This window comes from Rhinatrema bivittatum, chromosome 6, assembly GCF_901001135.1.
Source record: "Rhinatrema bivittatum chromosome 6, aRhiBiv1.1, whole genome shotgun sequence".
Lineage (NCBI taxonomy): Eukaryota > Metazoa > Chordata > Amphibia > Gymnophiona > Rhinatrematidae > Rhinatrema > Rhinatrema bivittatum.
In genome coordinates, this window is record NC_042620.1 from 192,114,508 (window position 1) to 192,138,575 (window position 24,068).

Consider the following 24,068-nt stretch of genomic DNA (forward strand, 5'->3'; position numbering starts at 1 on the left):
GGATCAGGAAGTTTATGTCCCAGACCACTGACCCTGAGCTGCGAGTCCTTGAGAAATAGCCTCCTAGCCTTTCAGACTAGCATCCATTGTTACCATCACCCAATCTGGGATTTCCAACTATACTCACTTTGATAAACTGTCTTGAGAAAGCCTCCAGGAAAGACTTAACCTGGCATTGCTCCAAAGAGGAAGCCTGATGTCAAAATTTCTGTGACTGAGGGCTCCAGCACAAGAAGATGGCTCTCTGCAATGGTCTCACATGAGGAGGTGCCCAGGGTACCAGATCCAGCGCCCGAAGATAATCCCAAACTTTGGGGAGTCTCATCCGCATCAACTGCTACACATCCCTGAAGCTTCAATTGTCTTTTTGTGGTAAGAAGCACCTTGCCTACCCTCATCTTGAAACAAGCTCCTTGTCACAGAGCATGAGCAGTCTATGACTGGCAGGAGAACAGAATACAGTCTGGACTCCTTTTCTCTCTTGCACAATTTTATCCTTCACATAATAAACAGAATTCAAACTGCTTACCTTGAAGTTCATCAGCAAAACACTTTCAGTCAGTTAGTTTATAAGAAGCTGCCTTCTCCTTCTCCCCAGGGCCTGTCTTTCTCTCCTTTGAGCCTACACTTTATTCTTGCTCAGAGAAGATACCCTGTACCCAGAATGCTCTGCTTTAACGTGGACCAGGCCCAGACTGCTGGGTCCGGTCTATTAAGGTGTTCTGAGGGTTTCTATAGCGCACTCTGTCACACCCCTAAATACTCTAAGTGCTGAGATGGATCCACTTTGATCTTGGCAAAACTGATCACCCAGCTTAGGCTCTGTAAAAGACAATCTTCCTCAGAGTTTGCATGAATCAACCAATAGGCCAAATACGGGTGTTCCAGAATTCCCTCTCTCTACAAAATTGCTGCCATGACTACCATCACTTTGGTAAACATATGAGTTGCCGTCACCAGGCTTGAAACTGGAAATGTCTAAAACCGCAAATCTCAGGAACCTCCGATATTCTCTCCAGATATACAGATAAGCTTCCAAAAGATCCAAAGACACCAGAAACTCATCTTTTCTGACCATCGCTACTACGAACTGAAGAGTTTCCATGCAGAAGTGAGGGATTTGCAAACATGCATTGACCTTCTTTAGATCTAATATCGGCCAAAACATCCCTTCCTTTATAGAGCCCACAAAATAAATGGCATAACGCCAGAGACCCCTTTCCTTTTCCATGACAGGGATCACTGCACTTAAGACTATTCAGGGTGGATATCACCACTTCCCTTTTTTGCTTTCGAGGTACACAGAGAGAACATGAAGGCCTCAAATACCAGCTGAGCAAATTCTAAGGCAAAGCCATCTTTCACCCACTGGTTAGTTGTTATCTTGGTTCACTCCTTGTAAAATCAGGACAGGCATCCTCTATGTGCTCGACTAAAGAGTGGACTGCCTAAATTTCACTGGGGACTCTTAAGGCCTCCAGTTCGAGAACTGGTACTTTCCCAAGTATTCCTCTTGCTTCTCCATAAGGACTGTGATTTGCCTGAATACTGGCGCTGCAACAAAGAGCTCTTTCCTGATTGATAACGCTTGGCTTGTCAAAACTTTTGTCTGCTGGGGAAAGATTTTCAGTTCCCCTTAGCCTTATCTTCAGGCAACTTATGAGCCTTAGATTCTCCTACATGCTTAACCAATGTCTCCAAATCCTTCCCAAAAAATAATTTACCACAAAAGGGAAGATTACCAAGTTGCGACTTGGACCAACTGACCACAGTCCAGTTTTGCTGTCACAATAAGCTCCTCACTGACACTGCCAACATCATATTCTTTGCTGATATTTGAACCAAATCATACAAGGCATCTGCAATGAAGACTCTAGATGCTCTGCCTCCTTCTCAGACACAGATTCCTTGTAATCAGCCACTGGAATCTGCTGCACCCAACACAAACAAGTGCAAGCCATATAACTGCTACATGCCACTACCCTAAGTGCCAAGACCAATATCTTGAACAAGGTGTCAGCCTTACAATTTTTAGAATCCTTGAGCACCCCACAATCCTCAAGTGGGATAGTGGGTTTCCTAGTCACAGCTGATAACAAGGCATCCAGCTGGGAAACTTAAACAGTTCCATAGGAAGAGGATACAATATGGCCATAAATTCTCTCAACCTTCAAGCTAGCCTCTGAAGTGTTCCATTCTTTAACTGATCAATCAAAAGGGAAGGTCCTGGGAGAACCCCTAAGTTCTTCCAAGATGGTATTCTCTCCTTCCTGCTCAGATTCTACCTTATTTTCCTTGATCTTTAGCTCTGCCAGGACCTGAGCAATCATGGCTGGTAATTCTTCTCACCTAAAAAGATGAACAATATTAGGATCATCATATTCTGCTACCAGGATTTCGCCTTCCTCCACAGAATCCCCATTTGCATCCTCATCCCTTGGGAGGTCTAGTGGAAACTCTGTCAGAGAATCTTCCCTTAAATCCAGCCTCAAATCTGGATCAGATTCCAAACTGCTCTCCTTGGAGTAAAACACCATTTGAGAACACCTGGAAGAAGTCCTTTTTGAAAGCGAGCCACTGGAGGCAGCCACCCCCTTTTTTTTTTTTAAACCTAAAAGGTCTTGTATATAAGCAAGACAAATTCCAGAGAAAAAGGCTCTTCCTCAAAGTACAGTCCAGGGGAACCCCTGCCTTCTTTGTGGTGTCCGAGCTCTCTGAAACAGGAATTGTAAGTGGAGGATCCATGAAATCCCTCCTTGTAGTTCCCTGCACCATGGGAGTAGCTTATAAAACAGCTGCTGCTCCCATTCTCACTATCTCTACCTGACAGTAGTAATGCAGCCCCCTGAAGGACCCTCTCTGCTGCTCTTGCACATAACAGAGACCAGATGACAAAAATAAGTCATTCCTGTGACCCCCACAAGCAGCATAGCGCTTCCCACGCTGCCCAGACACAGCCATAATGTTCACACATGCTGCGCGGAAAAGAAAGAAATTTAGCTCCTAATAATTTACTCACCCTCTATGCAGCTAGAAATACATTTATCCAGACCTCTGCACTGAGGGAAATGAACTGCAAAATCTCCTGAGCTGCCTAGAGACATTTTTTTTTTTTAAGTTTCTTTAAAAAGAAATCGCATCCAAAAGGAGAAAACATGAAATCTTTATTAAACATGTGTAATCGCCAATGCCTTAGCTCTAAGCGATGTTCACGCAGAACATAATAAAAAAATTAAAACAAACAAGTGCCTACATCACGCCATGGTCAGGATAGAACATTGTCTGGAGATTTCCTAGCACCATCTGGTCAACAATTTCAAGCTGAAATGGCAGTAATAAGCAAAAGGTTAAAAAATATGCCTGCTTAAAAATAAACGTTTTAAGCATCATCTGGATTGCCTTCAGACAGTCTGACAGATGTAATTCCACTGGGAGTTCAATCTACAGGGTGGGTGTTGGAATCAAGAAAGTACAGTCTCTTGTATCTACGAGGCAAACTTACTTGATGGATGGAATGTCTAATATTCAACTTTGAGAGGATCTAAGAACTTTTGTAGGACAATAAAGTATTAGATCAAGGCACAATATCATGGCTGATAGTTTAAAGACCATCATACATAAGTTATACTGAATTTGCGAAACAAAAATAGGAAAAATGATACTTCACAAGGCAGGTCTGGGACATCTACAGAGAGGAGGAAGAGGTTAGGGTATGAGGGAGCCAGCCCCAATGGCTATCAGACCCTCCTAAAATTCAGGGCACAAGTTAAAAAGGCCATCAACCCCCTTGCTTGACCCTACTCTTCCAGGGATATAGCCCAAAAACTGGACCTAACAATCCTGGGAGCAATTTCTTCAGACAAATGTCCAACTGCATATTCAGACATGCCTACCATCTGCTGGAGACATAAAATGCGAGTCCGCAGGTGGCACAGTAGCTTAAGTACAAAGAGACCAGTGAAGCTTTTGTTTTCTGTCTCCATCTGCTGTGATTTCATTCATTATGGGGTAGATTTTCAAACGAGCGCGAACAGCCTACTTTTGTTTGCGCTCCAGGCGCAAACAAAAGTACGCTGGATTTTAGTAGATACGCGCATAGTCGCGCGTATCGGCTAAAATCCTGGATCGGCGCGCGCAAGGCTATCGATTTCGTATAGCCTGCGCGCGCCGAGCCGCGCAGCCTACCCCCGTTCCCTCCTAGGCCGCTCCGAAATCGGAGCGGCCTAGAAGGGAACTTTCCTTTGCCCTCCCCTCACCTTCCCCTCCCTTCCCCTACCTAACCCACCCGCCCGGCCCTGTCTAAACCCCGATCCTACCTTTGTCGGGGGATTTACGCCTCCCAGAGGGAGGCGTAAATCCCCGCGCGCGAGCGGGACCCCTGCGCGCCGGGCCGCGACCTGGGGGCGGGTACGGAGGGCGAGGCCACGCCCCCGGACCGCCCTGGGGCGTAGCCACGCCCCCGTACCCGCCCCCAAAACGCTGCCGGCACGCCCCCGAAACGCCGCGCAATCCGGCCCCGCCCCCCGACACGCCTCCCGACACGCCCACTCCGAAAACCCCGGGACTTACGCGAGTCCCGGGGTTGTGCGCGCGCCGGTGAGCCTATGTAAAATAGGCTCACCGGCGCGCAGGGCCCTGCTCGCGTAAATCCGCCCGGTTTTGGGCGGATTTAGGCGAGCAGGGCTCTGAAAATCTACCCCTATAGTCAGATATTATTCTAGTATATTAATTTGCTGTTTGGTTGCTCTGCTATGGAGTTAAGATTTAAAAAACAAACAAACAAAAAAACCACTCCAGCTTTTAATCTGATAAAATCTCTCTCTTATTTGGAGTTAGCTGGAACTAATAATCTCTGTTTAAATATTAATATTGGGGCATAAAGAGCTGAGTAAAAAAATTTACAAAAAAGGACAAACAAACTTCTCGAAGTGTCCTACCTGGATTGGGTGTGGCTGTCTCAGAGCTTGGGGGAGGTAAACTTTGAGAAGCAGGAGATCCATTGTGGACAGTGCACAGTGTGGAGCCAGGAAGCACTAAAAATTCTTGTGTCCAGCTAAGTAAAGGTTTAACTTAGTTAAACTTAGTAAGCCAATCAGGGGGAGGGTCTTATTAAACTCAATTGCAGATACAGAGTCCTGAGAACATCTGTGACCAAGGGTTAACTGTTTGACTCCCTCCCAGCCTACCCTTCTACCCACCCACGGGTTGTTTTTCTGATATAGTCTGCCTACATTCATAATTGGCAACAAGATAAATTAGTAAATTGGTATTTCCTTAGGTGTTAACCATCAAATTACCAAAATGAGGACTATCCAATGTAACTATTGTGGAGCCTTTATTCTGAGGGAAATCATCTGGAAACTTAGGGCTTGCCCCATTTGTTCAGAACTCTCTTCCTTGAAAAAGGAGCTGGCTGAAGTTAAAGCTCAATTAGCTTCAATGAAGAAAGGCTCATCCTCTTTACAATATTCAGGAATTAATTCCCCATTACCAGAGAAAACCAAAAAAAGTCAAGGATAAAGAGATTTACAGTGGGCTCAGGCAGGATAAGACCTGTGACCCACAGGAACCCGTTCTTGACAGCTGTGCAACCCACAAGTCTCCCCCCCCCCCCCCTTCACACAGGGCATTAAGGAACTCAATAAACAACAAGATAACAGAGGGCTCTGGTAGAATTTGAACCTCTGATGCAGAGACACACACTGTATCAAGTGCAACAAGTACAAAAAGCCTTCTCTGTATTAGATACTGAAGAAGTTCTTGAGAAAAAGATTGAAGTGTTTCTGAAAAGAAAGAAGAAACCCAATGCATACAGGAATTCCAGATCAGTAACCAAAGGAAAAAGCTCATTGTGCTGGATGAATCTGTCAAAGGCACTAATCTATTCCCTTGCACAAAGGGAAAGGGAAAAGTGGATAACAAAACTCAAGTAAAGTCACAAAAGGAGTCCAGGAACAGCAGTAACATGAACGAGGAAAACTGGAAAGCTATGTGTACAAATGCTTGTAGTTTGGGCAATAAAATCTCAGATCTGCAAGCCCTAATGGTGGAGGCGGACTTGGACATTGTTGCTGTCACGGAGACGTGGTTCACGGCAACTCACGATTGGGATACGGCAATACCGGGCTATAACTTGTAAAGGAAGGACAGAGGATAGGAAAGGAGGAGGAGTGGCTCTTTATATCAGAAACAATATCCAAGAATCTGAGCTGCAAGGAAGATGGGGCAATGAAGAAGCACTATGGGCCAACCTAAAAAAAGATGGGACATCCATTTTTATTGGAGTGGTTTACAGGCCTCCAAACCAAAAGGAAGAGCTTGACAGAGATCTGGTTGAAGACATCCAAAAGATGGGAAAGAAGGGAGAAGTGGTGATTGTTGGCGACTTTAATTTGCCGGATGTAGACTGGAGAATCCCATCTGCAGAATCTAACAATAGTAGCGAAATAGTGGATGCTTTGCAAGGAGCTTTGTTCAAACAAATGGTAATGGAACCCACAAGAGAGGGAGCTATACTCGATTTAGTGCTCACTAATGGAGATAATGTCTCTGATGTCCAGGTAGGCGCCCACCTCAGCACCAGTGATCAGAACAGTATGGTTTAATATCACAAAAAGGATACAGAAAAGAAGAACACGGACACGAGTTTTGCAGTTCAAAAACACGGACTTTGATGAAATGGGGAAGTACCTGGAGGAAGAACCAGTAGGCTGGGAGAACGAGAGAGATGTGGAACAACAGTGAACCAAACTAAAAGGAGCAATTACCAAGGCAACTAATATATATGTTAGAAAAGTAAAGAAAAGCAAAAGAAAAATGAAATCTATCTGGTTCTCCAAGGAGGTGGCTGACAAAATAAAGGCTAAAAGAACAGCGTTCAAGAAATATAAAGGATCCCAAAGGGAGGAGCACAAAGAAGAATGTCTGGTAGAACTGAGGGAGACAAAGAAAGTAATCAAGACGGCAAAAAGTCAAGTAGACGAAAGGATTGCCAAAGAGGTAAAGAGAGGTGACAAAACATTTTTCAGATACATTAGTGAAAGGAGAAAAGTTCAAAGTGGTGAAATTGAAAGGTGAAAAGGACCAATGTGTGGAGAGAGACGAAGAAATGACAGAAATATTAAACGAATACTTCCGTTCGGTGTTCACTAAAGAACACCCTGGAGAAGGACAGTCATTAGTTAACAAGAAACTAGAGGGGAATGGAGTAGAATTAACTCCATTTACAGTAGAGAATGTATGGGAAATGCTGGAGAAACTGAAAGTGGACAAAGCTATAGGGCCTGATGAGGTTCATCCCAGGATACTGAGGGAGCTCAGAGATGTGCTGGCAAGTCCACTATGTGACCTGTTCAATAGATCCCTAGAAACGGGAGTGGTGCCGAGTGATTGGAGAAGAGCGGTGATGATCCCACTTCACAAGAGTGGAAACAGAGAAGAGGCTGGTAACTACAGACCGGTTAGCCTCACCTCGGTGGTGAGAAAAATAATGGAGTTGCTGTTAAAAGAAGGAATAGTGAACTATCTACAGTCGGGAAAAATTGCTGGACCAGAGGCAGCATGGATTCACCAGGGAAAGAGCCTGTCAGACAAATTTGATAGACTTTTTTTTGACTGGGTAACCAAGGAATTGGCTCAAGGAAGAGCACTCTATGTCATCTACTTGGACTTCAGCAAAGCTTTTGATACGGTTCCGCACAGGAGACTGGTGAATAAAATAAGAAGCTTAGGAGTGAGTGCCAAGGTGGTGGTCTGGATTGCAAACTGGTTGACGGACAGAAGACAATGTGTGATGGTAAATGGAACTTACTCTGAAGACAGAGCGGTGTTGAGCAGAGTGCCGCAAGGGTCGGTGTTGGGACCATTCCTGTTCAATATCTTTGTCAGCGACATTGCGGAAGGGATAGAAGGTAAGGTTTGTTTTTTTGCAGATGACACTAAGATCTGCAACAGAGTGGACACGCCGGAAGGAGTGCAGAGAATGAGACGGGATTTAAGGGCAGCTGAGATTCAATGCCAAAAATGAGACGGGATTTAAGGGCAGCTGAGATTCAATGCCAAGAAGTGCAGAGTCATGCATATGGGGTGTGGAAATCTGAAAGAACTGTATTCAATGGGGGGAGAAGGGCTGATGTGCACGGGGCAGGAGAGAGACCTTGGGGTGTTCGTGTCTAATGATCTGAAGTTGGCAAAACAATGTGACAAGGCGATAGCTAAAGCCAGAAGAATGCTGGGCTGCATAGAGAGACGAATATCGAGTAAGAAAAGGGAAGTGATTATATCCCCTTGTACAGGTCCTTGGTGAGGCCTCACCTGGAGTACTGTGTTCAGTTCTGGAGACCGTATCTCAGAAGGGTCAGAGACAGGATAGAGGCGGTTCCAGAGAAGGGCGACCAAAAAGGTGGAGGGTCATCATCAAATGACTTATGAGGAGAGATTGAAGAATCTAAATACAAACACCCTGGAGGAAAGGAGGAGCAGGGGTGATGCGATACAGACTTTCAGATACTTGAAAGGTTTTAATGATCCAAAGACAACGACAAACCCTTTCCATTGCAAAAAAAAAAATCAGCAGAAGCAGGGGTCATGATTTAAAACTCCAGGGAGGAAGACTCAGAACCAATGTCAGGAAGTATTTCTTCACGGAGAGGGTGGTAAATGTCTGGAACGCCCTTCCAGAGGAAGTGGTGAAGACCAAAACTGTGAAGGATTTCAAAGGGGCATGGGATAAATACTGTGGATCCATAAAGTCTAGAGGATGTGAATGAAGAGAAGAGGCATGGGGTAGCTTGCGGGAATGACGGCTACTACCTGGAGATGAATATCCTTATTCAATAAACATACACACGGTTAATGCGACTCCAACATTGCTCTATGCTTCAACGGCAAGAGGAAATGTGGAAAAAAGGATTTGCATCTACATAAAAGCAGGGGAGTAGCTTGCTTGTTACGGTGGTTACTATCCCAAAATAAAAAATGCCTGATACTTCACTTTCAATACATATCCAGCATAGCTCTCTGCTTCAACGGCAGGGGGAATGAGGAAAAGAGGATTTATATTCAAACAACCAACAAGGACTGAATTGCACAGGCTGGGTAAACAAGCGTGGGAGTAGCTTGCTTATTACGGTGGTTACTACTCCAAACCAATTAGCTGGATACTTCACTTACATGCAGCTCCAGCACTGCTATCAACGATGGCGGGGGTGGAAGGGAAATAGAACCAAAAAAATAATTTAAAGGGAGAAGGGTAACAGAAAAGTATGAAAAAAAAAAGTGTAAAACCTTGCTGGGCAGACTGGACGGACCGTTTGGTCTTCTTCTGCCGTCATTTCTGTTTCTATGTAAGAAAGAAAAAAACTCACTTGACTGGAATAGTCTGGGGGATAAGGAAAGCTGCTTTGGTAGCTTCCAAGCTTTCTGCAGCAAAAACTAGGAATATGTTGGTCTAATCTTTGTTCTCGGCCTGTGGTCTATTTTCTAATAAAGGATCAAAACCACACAGTATGGCAATTTTACATCTTTAACATTTCTATTTAAATTGCAATTCCCTATATACAATAATCTGGAAATTCAACAGTTCAGAAAATGTAACTTCAAAACTACTGCTGAATTTCAAAAGGTGCCTAAAGTGTTCTATTATATAAAAAAAAAAAAAGCACTAACTTGGTCAATGTCAGAACTTAGAAACATGATGGCAGAAAAAGATTGTATGGCCATCTAGTCTGCCTATCCACCCAACTGCAAATGCTTATTATACAGAGCAGAGTCCAGTAAGGATATGGTTTTATAACTCAAAAGCCAAGCACATTACCTTGCTTTCCGAGATTTCTCAGAGTTTGTCAGAATGTTCCAGCCCTTCATGACAGGCATGGCGCATGCAGCTACAGGCTACAATCACAGGGAAGAACAGTCAACACCATGCTCACTAGCATCCATTTTCAAACTAAACTTTTCAGCATATAAAACAATAAATGAAAAACTATATGGCCACTACATCTGCAAGCCCTAAGTATTAGATAGGGGACATTCTTCTTAGATTGGTTAAGAAAAGTGGCAGCCATTAGATAATCAGTCTACCTAATATACTGTATTTGTTTACCATGATACCTATTAAGTTATCTGCTGAGTGTTTTAGATTAAAATGACATGTTGTACAACTATACTTCAGCAAGGTAAGAAGGCTAGGGCAAAATAGGCAACCTTACTACTTCCAATCAAACAATGGATTAGCATACCCTAGTGAACAGTTTTTTTTAATTCACCATGTGTGACAAAGTCTATTAGGCAATGTTATACCAACCACCAAGTGTTCATTGGGTGCTACTGGGAAAGCACATGCATCACCCCTGTATCTTCTATAAATATATTAAGAACATAAGAAATTGCCATGTGGGTCAGACCAAGGGTCCATCAAGCCCAGCATCCTGTTTCCAACAGAGGCCAAAACCAGGCCACAAGAACCTGGCAAATACCCAAACACTAAGAAGAACCCATGCTACTGATGCAATTAATTAGTCACTAACCAACCTCTTCCCCTTTTCAATAATATTCCAACAAAAACATATACCACACACACCACAAACTTATATGTTAAAAAAAAGCATATTAAAATACTGGCCCATTTTACAAGTTCATTCCAATTTGAAGGAAAAACCCACTTTCGCTCTCACAAAAGCACAAAATTTGAAAGATTTGATAGTACATTCTAATTTACTACCCGTACAAGTTCGAAGTCAAGATACAGCAAAAGGGCAAAAAGCATGTGGAAAATGCAGTGCATGTCAGTTCATGCATGAAGGCACGGAATTTTCCATCCCTGGCCGAAGGAAATACACCTATAAAGGCAATTACACCTGCGACTCAACAAAAGTCATTTATGCGCTTTGGTGCACCTGCCACAAGGTATACATTGGCAAGACAATGCGTAAGATTAAAAACAGACTTCAAGAACATGCCAGTCGACTTAGACATAAAATAGAAGGGGCTCCCCTAACAGACCATTGGCAACTAATGGGGCATCCACCAGAAGACTTTAAAGTGGCGGTCCTTTTTCAATTACAAGAACACCCAAGGGGAGGTGATCTCAACACAAGATTGACACAGATGGAACAGAAATACATATATACATGGGATACAGTGAACCCAAAAGGACTAAATCGGGAAATTGATTGGACAATATTCTGGTGAAGTTGAGTTATCAGCACCATGGATTATGGAGGATAACATCATCCCCTATCACAAATATCACACCGGGAGGTTAGCTAATGCCCGCAAGGAAATGACAGACAATGCCAGGATGCAAGAACGTCACCAGCCTCAGAGTAATTAAATGTGAAACAATAAAGAATTTCTGAACAGAGTCATTTAAGAATAGAGACAATGGAGTCATAGCTATATCATTGATAAGACAAGACAAGATAATGTTTCACAAAAAAATCCATAACATTTATTTGATAGATAAACGTGGAAGAAAAATTCATAAAGATATAAAAGGTGTTTGATTCATAAACAAGCGCGGCTGTCAGCCTCGCTTGAGAGACGCACCCAGTTGAATTAGACCTGCCCGCCAAACAAAAAAACAAAAAAAGAAAAAAAAGAGTAAATTGAAAGCGATCAGCCCCGCCTGTAAAACGCCCCCGGGTGAATCAGACCCGCCCGCTAAACAGAAAAAATTGAAAGTGACTAACCCCGCCTGGAAAACGCCCCTGGTTGAATTGAAGCCGCCCACAGAGACAATCAGGTCCGCTCACGTCGGAAATTCAAGACACTATTGTGATCATCCACACCTGAGATAGCCTCGGTTTTGACAAAGAGGAGGAGGTAGGTTTCCCAGGCAGGTCTATATAAACGGTTAGAATGAAGCCGACGCCCAGATAAGCATTACGGGCGTCCCGAGTATGACAAAGGAAAGCGGCATAACAGTAAGTTTTTTGAAAAAAGCCAGGTGGGTCTTGTGATCTTAAATAAGTTATAAAGGCTTCATAAGGCTTGTGTTATCTGAGATTGACTTTTTCATATATTGAAGGTTTGCCACATGCTGTGAACCCAGTGTTGGACACTGGGTTCACAGCTTATTCTCCCACAGTCCCTGAAGCAGGCACCCCGTGCCGAAACATGGCCCGTGTCGGACGAGCAGCTCCGCGCCCATGAGACATTATAGAGGCGACGTCCCGATAAGTATGCAATAAAACATTAGTGGGGCGGAAAAGCAGCAGGGGAGAAGGGATTTTAAGAAAAACTGAAAACTACAAAAAGCAAAAGATGTTGGTAAATTAAATAAAAATTAATAAAAGAATAATAGACGGGGGTACACAAGAGGATAACCATAAATTGGTTACCCTCATAGAACTACCTCCGTACAAGATTATCACCGAGCAATTAATCCCCTATAGGTTTTTGTTGGAATAATACTGATGCAATTAATAGCAGTGGCTATTCCCTAAGTATAATTGATTAATAGCCATTAATGGACTTCTCCTCCAAGAACTTATCCAAACCTTTTTTGAACCCACCTACACTAACTGCACGAACCACCTCCTCTGGCAACAAATTCCAGAGCTTTATTGTGCGTTGAGTGAAAAAGAATTTTCTCAGATTAGTCTTAAATGTGTTACTTGCTAACTTCATGGAATGCCCCCTTGTCCTTCTATTATTCGAAAGTGTAAATAACCGAGTCACATAAGAAAATTATTATTTACCTGCTAATTTTCGTTCCTGTAGTACCATGGATCAGTCCAGACAGTGGGTTATGTCCCCAATCCAGCAGATGGAGTCAGCACAAGCTTTGAGGGGGCGTATCCATATATACTACTACCCCCTCTGCAGGAGTTCAGTATCGAGTATATCAAAGCCCGAGTAGAAACCCCCGAAGGATCAAGTTTGTGGAAACAGATAATGAAAACAATTGTAACCGCAACAAGTAACTGCAAACATCCTACCAACTTGTAGGGAGCTGTGAAAAACAGCGAAAAGAAACAACTGTGAAGACTCAGAACACTGCGAGCAAGAAGCAGCGCAGAGCTGAGCAGGATCAAGAACCCAAACGCGGTGGGCGTCTGGACTGATCCATGGTACTACAGGAACGAAAATTAGCAGGTAAATAATAATTTTCTTTTCCCTGTACGTACCTGGATCAGTCCAGACAGTGGGATGTACCCAAGCTTCCCTAAATCGGGTGGGGTCCTGCGAGGCCTGCTCGGAGAACCTGCTCGCCAAAGTGTCCAGAGACCGAAGAGGCGAGGTGCAGACGATAGTGCCTCGAGAACGTGTGTAACGATTTCCAGGTGGCTGCCCTACAAATTTCCTGCGAGGATACCGAGCGAACCTCCGCCCAGGAAGCCGCCTGAGAACGTGTAGAATGCGCTACGATTCCGGGTGGGGGAGTCCGACCCGCCCCAATGTAGGAAGCAGCAATGCCGGCCTTCAGCAATCTGGCAATGGTAGTCTTCGAGGCCTGAGACCCCTTCTTAGGACCGGCCCAGAGTACAAAGAGATGGTCAGAGGTTCGGAACTCATTTGTAGCCTCCAGATAGAGGCGCAGAGTGCGCTTGACATTCAAGAGACGGAGAGACTTCGGCTCTGAGGAAGAGAAGGACAGCAACTCCACCGTCTGGTTCACATGGAATGCAGAAACCACCTTCGGAAGGAAGGAGGGAACGGTGCGAAGCGAAACTCCAGAGTCGGAGAAACGGAGATAGGGCTCTGTACACGACAGAGCCTGCAGCTCCGAGATGCGTCGAGCGGAACAGATGGTCACAAGAAATACAGTCTTGAGAGTGAGATCCTTTATTGTTGCGCTGCGCAGCGGCTCGAACGGTGGTCCCGACAGGGAGCAAAGCACAAGGTTAAGACTCCAGGAGGGACAAGGGTCCCGTAACGGAGGACGCATATGCTTGACACCCTTGAGAAAACGAGCAATGTCAGGATGCTGTAGAAGAGAGCCCCCATCGCTCAACAGTGAACCAAGGGCGGCCACCTGAACCCGTAGTGAATTATAGGCGAGCCCTTTTTCCACCCCCGCCTGTAGAAACTGATGGATCTGAGGTACAGAAGCCTTAGCGGGTCTCGTGGCCTGGCTGGTACACCACAGCTCGAACACCTTCCAGACTCGAACATAGGCCGATGTCTTTCGTGCCCGCAATAGCGTGGATACTACCGCCTCCAGGTAGCCCCGACGCCGGAGGCGGCGCCTCTCAAAAGCCAGGCTGCAAGACAGAAGAATTCTGCCTGCTCGAAAAATACTGGGCCCTGATGTAGGAGCTGGGGGAGGTGCCCCAGCCTGATTGGCCCGTCGATCACCAGCTGTAGCAGGTCCGCAAACCAGGGTCGCCTGGGCCATTCTGGGGTGACGAAAACCACGGTCCCCTGATGGCTTTCTATTCTGCGGAGCATCCTGCCCACCAGGGGCCATGGTGGAAAAGAAAGATATGGCGGCCACGGGAGGACCAGGGCATCCACTCCCTCCGCGCTCTCTCCGGCGACTGAAGAAGCGTGGAGCCTTGGCGTTGAGAGCGGACGCCATCAGATCCAAGTGGGGGGCCCCCCACCGATGGACGAGAAGTTGCATTGCTTTGTCGGAGAGAGACCACTCTCCGGGTCCAGCAGTTGACGACTGAGGAAGTCCGCCTGGACGTTGTCCACACCGGCGACGTGCGAGGCCGCTAGCCGGACGAGATGACGCTCCGCCCATTGCATCAGCAGCGCCGCCTCGAGCGCGACCTGCGGGCTGCGCGTGCCTCCTTGTCGGTTGATGTAGACCATGGTGGTAGCGTTGTCCGATAGGATTCTGACTTCTCGGTTCCGAAGAAGCGGGAGGAAATGTCGCAGAGCTAGCCGGACCGCTCTGGTTTCTGTGGGAGCGGGAGAATCATCTGATAGTCCTGCAATACTGGTTTCCAACGGGAGAAGAGCGCCCACTGTAAGGTCCTGAGGTGCGCAAAAGCCCAAGGTACAAGGTCGATGGTGGACCCCATCACTCCCAGGAGTTGCAGGTAGTCCCAGGAGGTGGGCTCTGGTAACGCAGAGAACCGTCGTGTGTGATCCCGCAAGGATTGAGCTTTGTCCTGGCGCAGAAAAACTTTGCCCAGTAGGGTGTCGAAAGTTGCCCCCAAAAAAAACCCAAGCGTTGCGAGGGCATGAGGGAGCTCTTGGAGAAGTTCACTACCCATCCCAGGGAATGTAGAAACCGTACTACTCGAGTCACCGCTGAGCGTCCATGATCGAATGACTTCGCCCGGAGGAGCCAATCGTCCAGATAAGGATGAACCAGGATGCCCTCCTTCCGGAGAGCTGCCGCCACAACTACCATGATCTTGGTGAAGGTGTGCAGCGCCGGCACCAATCCAAACGCGAGAGCCGTGAACTGAAAATGCTGGTCCAGAATTTTGAAACGAAGGAAACTGTGGTGGTCCGGGCGGATGGGAATGTGCAGGTAGGCCTCCGTTAAGTCCAGGGAGGCGAGGAACTCCCCCCGATGCACCGCCGCAATCACTGACCGGAGCGTTTCCATGCGGAACCGAACGACTCGAAGGGATTTGTTGACTTCCTTGAGGACTAGGATAGGCCGGAAGGAACCGTCCTTCTTTGGTACGACGAAATAGATGGAATAGTGGCCCGAGCCCACCTCTCCGAAGGGCACGGGCGCAGTAGCGCCTATCTCCCGGAGTCTGTCCAGAGTCAGCTGCACCGCTCCTCTCTTGAGGTCCGAGCCACAGGGGGAAAAGATGAACCTTCCCTGCGGGGGGCGGACAAATTCCAATGCGTAGCCGTGTTTTATGGTATCCAGGACCCACTGGTCCGAGGTGATCCGTGCCCACTCCGCTTAGAAATACGTTAGTCGGTCCCCAATCCTGGGGACAGGGGAGTGGGCGAGACTGGCATCATTGTGAAGACTTGGTATAGGGGTTCCCGGTTCCGGGAGTAGTGCGTGCGGGCCGATGCCCGCGGAAGGCGCGCAACCAGGGCTGAGACCTGGGGGCGGATGGCCGGGAGCCCGTCTGTCTGTAGCCCCTGTAGCGCCGTTGCGCTCTGGCTCTGGTCCGAGAAGAAGAAAACGCTCTGGATGGTCGAAACCTATCCTCCGGCAGCCGATGAACAGCGTTCTCCCCCAGGGACTTGATGATCTGGTCCAAATCCTCCCCGAAGAGGAACTTGCCCCTGAAGGGAAGAGAGCCCAGACTGGACTTAGAGGACGTATCAGACGCCCAATTGCGTAGCCACAGTAGTCGTCGTGCTGCCACTACCGAAACCATGGATCTTGCGAGGACCCGAAAAAGGTCGTTCTAGGCGTCCGCCCCATACGCCACTGCGGCTTCTAGCCGATCTGCCTAGGCAGCCTCATCGGACGGCAGGTTCTGAGACGTGAGGAGTTGTTGCACCCAAAGGAGACTAGCCCGCTGGGCAAGCGAACTGCACATCACCGCCCGCATACCCAGAGCGGAGACCTCGAAAACCCGCTTAAGGAAAACTTCCAACTTACGATCCTGTGTGTCCCGCAACGCCGCACCTCCCGTCACTGGGATAGTCGTCCTCTTCGTGACCGCCGACACTGCGGAGTCCACCTTTGGGACCTTGATGAGGTCCAGAAAATCTTCGGGGAGCGGGTACAGCTTTTCCATAGCCCGGCTGCTCTTCAGGGAGGCCTCCGGGGTGTCCCATTCCCTGGTGAGAAGTTGTAAAAACGAGTCATGAATGGGAAAAGCCCGAGCCCTCGGCCGGAGTGCCGCCAGGACAGGATCTCCCTTCCTTGAAGAAGTGATGACAGCGGGAGCTACTGGGGCAGGCGGGTCTGGTGGCGGATCCAAATCTAATTCTTGGATGATCTGCGGGATGAGGTCGTCCAGCTCTTCCCTCTGGAAGAGGCGTAGGGTACGTGGATCATCCCCCTCCTGTGTGCCGTCCCCTTGTCCCCCGTCCGGGAGGTCAAGTCCATGTCCCGCTGGGTCTGGCACCGCCCCCACTGCCGCGGGCGTGGATCGGACCCGGGTAGGAAGGCGGGAGGCCCCCACTCCCGGAGGGTCGGGGGGGGCCGGCGTCGAGGGCGACATCCGAGGGATCTTAGGGGGGGGGGGGTCCCACAGGTGCTTCCAGCCCCTGCAGATAAGCGGTATGCATGAGCAAGATAAACTCCGGAGAGAACCCCGGCCTGCTCGGGTGCGCTTCGGGGGCGGCGTGGTTCCTGCTCCCTGGCTCTGGGTGCTTGGTTCCTGCACCAAAATCGGGGGAACACCCCCGCTGGTAGAGTCCTCCGGGGATCCGTTCTCCCTCGTGGCCTCCAGGGATCCGTTCCCCCTCGTATCCTGCGCCTCAGGGCGCTCAGAATGTAAAATGGCCGCCGTTCCCGCCAAAAATGGCGGAGTGGCCGGCCCGCACCGCCCGGGCAAAAAAGAGAAATCAGTCAGGGACTGTGAGGTACCTTCCCCCCCGGGAAGGCATCGTGCACAGATGCCCTCCCGGGAAATCCGGGACCCCGGGTCTCCGCAGGCCGCACAGCGGGACGGCCGCGGCATCGGGATCGCTGCAGGAGAAAAGAAAAAGCCACCGGGGGGGCCACGCGCACAAAGGCGCCGCTGCGGGGGGGCCCGGTCGGCCCGCACTGCCCGCTGTCTGAAAATAGAGGAAGGTGCCGCGGGGGGGGCCTTCCTGGCCACACGACCCGCCCCAGACATCTTTCCCTAAATGGCTCAGCAGCCCATGAGGAGCTGTAAAATGGCCGCGGGTGAGGGAGTAAAGAGCGAAGAGGCCGGCTCCACCGGCTTTCGCGGGCACCGGGGGCTGAGCTGTAAAGGAAAAAACTACAAAGGAAAAACAAACTTACCCCTGGCTGCAACGAGAAATAAACAGCAAGGCCGCAGAGAAGAGACAAGGAAGATAAGCCACTCCCCAGAAGTTGAAAGAACTCTGCCTTTTTTTTTTTTTTTTTTTTTTAAACTTAATACAAACTTGATACAAACTTGATCCACAGAAAAAGACAACAACAAGCCATAATCAAGCAAGAAAGTGAAGGAAAAGGAGGGGAAGCCTGATTCCCCTACTCGCATCTGCTGGAGTCAGAAGATACTGAACTCCTGCAGAGGGGGTAGTAGTATATATGGATACGCCCCCTCAAAGCTTGTGCTGACTCCATCTGCTGGATTGGGGACATAACCCACTGTCTGGACTGATCCAGGTACGTACAGGGAACTACTCGTTCAAGACCTCTCATGATCTTAAAGACCTCTATCATATCCCCCCTCAGCCGTCTCTTCTCCAAGCTGAACAGCCCTAACCTCTTCAGCCTTTCCTCATAGGGGAGCTGTTCCATCCCCTTTATCATTTTGGTTGCCCTTCTCTGTACCTTCTCCATCGCAACTATATCTTTTTTGAGATGCGGCAACCAGAATTGTACACAGTATTCAAGGTGCAGTCTCACCATGGAGTGATACAGAGGCATTATGACATTTTCTGTTCTATTAACCATTCCCTTCCTAATAATTCCTAACATTCTATTTGCGTTTTTGACTGCTGCAGCACACTGAGCCGACGATTTTAAAGTATTATCCACTATGATGCCTAGATATTTTTCCTGGGTGGTAGCTCCTAATATGGAACCTAACATCGTGTAACTATAGCAAGGGTTATTTTTCCCTATATGCAACACCTTGCACTTGTCCACATTAAATTTCATCTGCCATTTGGATGCCCAATCTTCCAGTCTTGCAAGGTCCTCCTGTAATGTATCACAGTCTGCTTGTGATTTAACTACTCTGAATAATTTTGTATCGTCCGCAAATCTGATAACCTCACTCATCGTATTACTTTCCAGATCATTTATATATATATATATATATATATATATATATATATATATATATTTTGAAAAGCACCGGTCCAAGTACAGATCCCTGAGGCACTCCACTGTTTACCCTTTTCCACTTATAGGAGAAGGACCAAATAAAGCAAGTTTGCTTACCATAAATGATGTTTTCCGTAGATAGCAGGATGAATTAGCCATTACATGTAGGTGACATCATCCAGTGGCACCGAACAGACTCATCTCTCCTAGCTAACAGAGCTTTGAACTCTACTGAGTATGTGCGGAAGTTCCTGAATGGATGTTGCCCCATGAGCATCCTCAGTCTATTTCATAGTTAAATCTAGCTAGGCAGTTGACTTTCTAGGGAGATGGGCCAGTATTCCATGGCTATAGATATTATGTACCCCACACTAAACACATTTTGGAAGTCACAGAATATAAGAAATGCTAAATAGGTAATCAAATAAATAATTTGTTCATTCTGCTATCTACGGTAAACGCTATTTATGATAAGCAAACTTGCTTTTTCCATCAAAAAAGCTGCTAAATTAGCCATTACATGTGGGGAGTCTCAAACAGTGTTGCAGCAGAGAGATTACTGAATAGGCAACCTGGACCCCCCCCCCCCCCCCCCATGAAGAGAACAGGTTACAGAAAACTGCGTGTCCAAAGTTAGTCAGCTCTTGAGAGGTTGTCCAGACAATAATGGGACATAAAGGTGTGAACTGATGACCAAGTTACAGCTTTGCAAATGTCCTCAAGAGGTATTTCACTAAAATGAGCAACAGCAGAAGCCATAGTTGACATGATTAGCTTTGACAGAGTCTATAATCTACAATCCTGCTAAGATGTAGCAGCACTGAATGCATTCCGCTATCCAGGTAAACATCATATATTTGGTGACTGTGACACCATGTCTGTTAGGGCTGTATGTGATAAACAGTTGTGAAGCCTGTTGATGTGGTTGAGTTCTTATATTATGTGAAGGCTCTTTTATAATATAAGGCATGAAGGCGTTGTAGTCTTTGAAAAAAGGCAAATAGTACGATTGATTGATATGAAAAGTCGAACAACATTGGTAGAAATTTGGGGTGAATGGGAAAGATCACCCGATCATGGAAGAATTCATGTATGGCATATAGCGGACATGAGACTGAAGCTTGCTGACTGTTGTAGCTTAAGTAATTGCGATGAGCAATGCTATTTTCCATGTAAGAAGTTTACGAGAATCCATCTGTAGTGGCCCAAAGGGTAGCTTCATGAGTTGAGAAAGGACAACATTCAAGTCCCACGGAAGAGGAGGTTTTTGTGTCGGTGGCTTAATGCAGGACAAGCCTTTCATAGACCTCAATATCAGTGGATGAGTAACAATGGGTTTAGCGTGTGCCTGCTAAGGTTCAGAGATATACTTTCACTGATTATGTGGGAAGACCTGAGTCTGAAAGGACGAATAAGTATATTAAGATTTGCTTGGGCTTGCAAGAAAATGGGTCCAAGGTTTTCTATTGGTATCTTTTGAAGGGATAGCTCTTTCTGGTGGATTGCTTTCTAGCTAGAACCAAAATGTCTTCAATTGCTATGCAGAGAGAGATGAACCATTACTGAGTGTTCAACATCCAAGTCATGAGATTTATGTATAGAAGGTGTGGACAGTGTGCTTTCATCCTGAATGAAAAACAGATTTAGTCCCTAGATATATGGGGATGCTGCTGGAAAGTTGTATGAGATATACAAACCTTGTCTATCTGTGCCATGCTGGACCTATAAGAATCAAGCGAGCAGGATCTTGAAGCAGCTTTTGCACTGCCCTGACAATCCGTGGTATTCGTGGAAAAGCATCAATGAGGCTTGTGCCCCAATCAAGGAGGAAGCATACTGAATCAGGCTGAGATCGCTGGGTAGAATTAAGGAAAAATTGATCTACTTTTCTGTTCTCTTCCGATACAAACAGATCAGTCGACAGCTGACTGCCAAGTCAGATAGTCCATCATCTATTGACTGCCGCAAAGACCACTTGTGCAGACAGAATATTGTACTGGGGCAAGCCATCAGTGTGTTGGAGGTGACTTGTAGGTCAGGATAATGTCTGGTTGCATACTGCCAAATGATTAATGCTTTCTTGTTTGCTTACCATAATTGTAACTTCATGATTGTATCTCTCCCTGTTTGCTGACCTAACTCATAGCAATCTGGTATGAATTAAGATGCTCTTCCCTTGAAGATGTATAAATGCTGATAGAGAATATCTGACCGTCTTTAATTCCAACAGTAGTTCATGAGACTAGGTACCCTGGGATCGGAATTTTCCCATGTAAATACCCACTCTTTTCAAGGTGGTGTTTGATGCTAGCCAGAGTTGATGAAGGAGAATGCAAAGTGGTGCTCCATCCAGAAACACTGGGGGTTTTACCACCAGTGTAAGTCTCATCTCAGAAGCCTTAATTGTAGTTGATTATGGTTGGGTCGGCTGATCCCACAGAGGGCAGAGACTCCAACCGATATAAAGACTGGTCAGTGGGACTACTTGCAGTGGCAACCGCCATATGACCTTATGGAAGAAAAATTGCTTTGGCTGTCATACAGTTAAAGGTTAGCAGTTTGTATATAAACATTATCAGAATATGCTCAATCTGTCACCAGAAACACTCTCCTGCATCGAATCTATCCATGCTCCAATGGCTTTCATTCTCTGAGCAGGCACTAGATTTGACTTTTCAAAACTGATCAGAAAAAGCCTAAATGTTGTAGAAGACAGCATCTTGTATAGGGAAAAGAATGCTAATTCTTGAGAGCTCACTGTGATTAGCTAGATGTCCAAGAATGGGAAAAACTTGAATCCCCTGGCGATATAGGCATGCAGCTACCACTGCAAGGCATTTGGTAAAGAATCTCAGAGTTGCCAATTAAGCAAATGCGAGTACCTTGTACTGATTAGCGGGAAAAATCCACCTTGAAGTGACAAAGAGAAGGACTGATGGGTAGATTAGCATATGCATCCTTTAGAACAAGGGGGCACTTTCATTCCAACTTTTGGATGTAAAGATAAATCATACTGAGGAAATTCATTTTGAATTTCTCCCGAAGTAGATTTCTGTTCAAGTCCAGAATGGGTTGAAATCTTCCTGATTTCTTGAAGATGAAGAAACTTTAGGAAGTTAAACCCTATCCTGGCTGAAATGCAGGAACTGGTTTCATCATTTGTTTGTGAAAAAGTGATTGCACCTGTCAGCAAAACTGCATCAAGCAAGACGGATATGAATCAAGATTTGAGCAGTGTGGAGGGAATGTTACCTATCAGAAATTCAAACAGTATCTAGATTCCATGATTTGGTGGACCAAGATGGAGCGCACTGTTAGCCTGCTCTTGGACGCGCGTTTTCCCTTACCCCTTATTCAGTAAGGGGAGGAAAACACGCGTCCAATCCGCGGCACCTAATAGCACCCTCAACATGTAAAATGCATGTTGATGGCCCTATTAGGTTTGCGCACGGGATACAGAAAGTAAAATGTGCAGCCAAGCCGCACATTTTACTTTCAGAAATTAGCGCCGACCCAAAGGTAAGCGCTAATTTCTTCCGGCACCGGGAAAGTGCACAGAAAAGCAGTAAAAACTGCTTTTCTGTGCACCATCCGACTTAATATCATGGCGTTATTAAGTCGGAGGTCCTGAAGAGTAAAAAAAAAGTTTTAAAAAAAAAAAATTTGAATTCGGCCCGCGGCTATTGGGCCGAAAACCAGACGCTCAATTTTGCCTGCGTTCGGTTTCCAAGCCCGTAGCTGACAGTGGGCTCGAGAACCGACGCCGGCAAAATTGAACATCGGCTGTCAAACCCGCTGACAGCCGCCGCTCCTGTCAAAAAAGAGGCGCTAGGGACGCGCTAGTGTCCCTAGCATCTCCTTTTGCCCGTTTTTACAGCCAGGCCTAATTTAAATACTGAATCGCATTCGCCCGTTCTCCCACGGACTTTATTGTATCGGCCTGTTTAGTAATCTCTTGTGCTGCAAAGTCTGCAAATGAGAGAGGTACTCCAGTAGCTGAGACAAAGCCTCTCCTATTCCATTTTCTTTTTTTAATGTAATGTTTATTAGTTATTTTCAAATATGTAAACATTATGCAATAAACATACATCTGCAGGTATAATATTCCATTGCTATGATCAATTGTACGTGATAATGTACACAGTCTGAATAATGTACAGCTGTATAGTATACATTATGTATTGCATGTAACAAATTGTATGCATTTCACGACAGCAATATGAAAATGACAGAATGAAAAATGAAAATGGATATGAGTAAAGTAAAATTTATAAAATCAATGATCAAGCGTGTCATGCTGTTCATGTGGTTATGGTAGTTCTGAGGATGCATTGGTAGCAAAAGTCTTTGGGACTGCAGCAAGTGTCCCTTCTCTCCATAATAGATATGGTGTCCATATTCGATGAAATTTGGGAAAGTGATGGTGCTTTTAGGCAGTTATCTTGTACATCGTCTTCATTATATCCAGTTTGTGTAGCAGTGAGACTCTCGTGGGCACCAAAGGCTGTTTCCAGGTGGCCACCAGAAGGCATCATGTCCCCAAGCAAAACTGGTTGATCAGTACACTTTCAGAATGGGAACCATCAACAGGAACATTCAAAAGACCCTGGGCGGGAGTCAGCTCCACCTGTCTTTATAAAGTGCATTGTATGATGTCTTTCACATCTGACCACAATCTCCCCAAGTTGGGGCATTCCCACCACATATGTAGGTAAGACCCGATTTGACCGCAACCTTTCCAACACAAAGCATCTCTGCAAAGTTTAGCTTTATACAGCCGACTTGGTATGAGGTGCCAACGAAATAAGATTTTATAACCATTTTCAGTAAGAGAAGAAGAAACAGAGCACCACTTAAGTGTGGAGAAATATTTGATCCCATTCCTCATTAGAAAAGGAGATACCTAGGTCTCCCTCCCATTTGTGGGTATAACGAGGCCTACCCACTAAAGAACCCTGCAACATATTATAGATTTTAGACAAACCACCTTTCATGCAATCTGCGCAGTCACACCAGCCCTCAAATTTAGACTTTCCTTTAGCTAGTTCTCCCTGTAAATCTTCCCGCCGTCCAAATTGACTGATTTGCAAGTAAGAGAAAGCGACAGAGGGAGATAGCTGATAAAGGTCCTGAAGTCAAGTGAATGTCATTATGCCATCTTTATCCCCGAGTTGGCCCAGACTCATTATTCCCTTGTTCTTCCATTCCCAGAATAACGAGGAATGCCATCCCA

General features: G+C 46.3%; 1 protein-coding gene across 5 annotated transcripts in view; it reads right to left on the reverse strand.

The window, feature by feature from the left end:
* Positions 1–24,068, reverse strand: part of NDUFS1 (NADH:ubiquinone oxidoreductase core subunit S1) — an 85,659-nt gene that overhangs the window by 49,593 nt on the left and 11,998 nt on the right. For all 5 annotated transcript variants that reach the window (XM_029606327.1, XM_029606328.1, XM_029606329.1 and 2 more), the window contains exon 5: positions 9,815–9,891. In XM_029606327.1, coding sequence (XP_029462187.1) covers positions 9,815–9,891 — 77 coding nt within the window. The remainder of the gene's footprint in view (positions 1–9,814; positions 9,892–24,068) is intronic.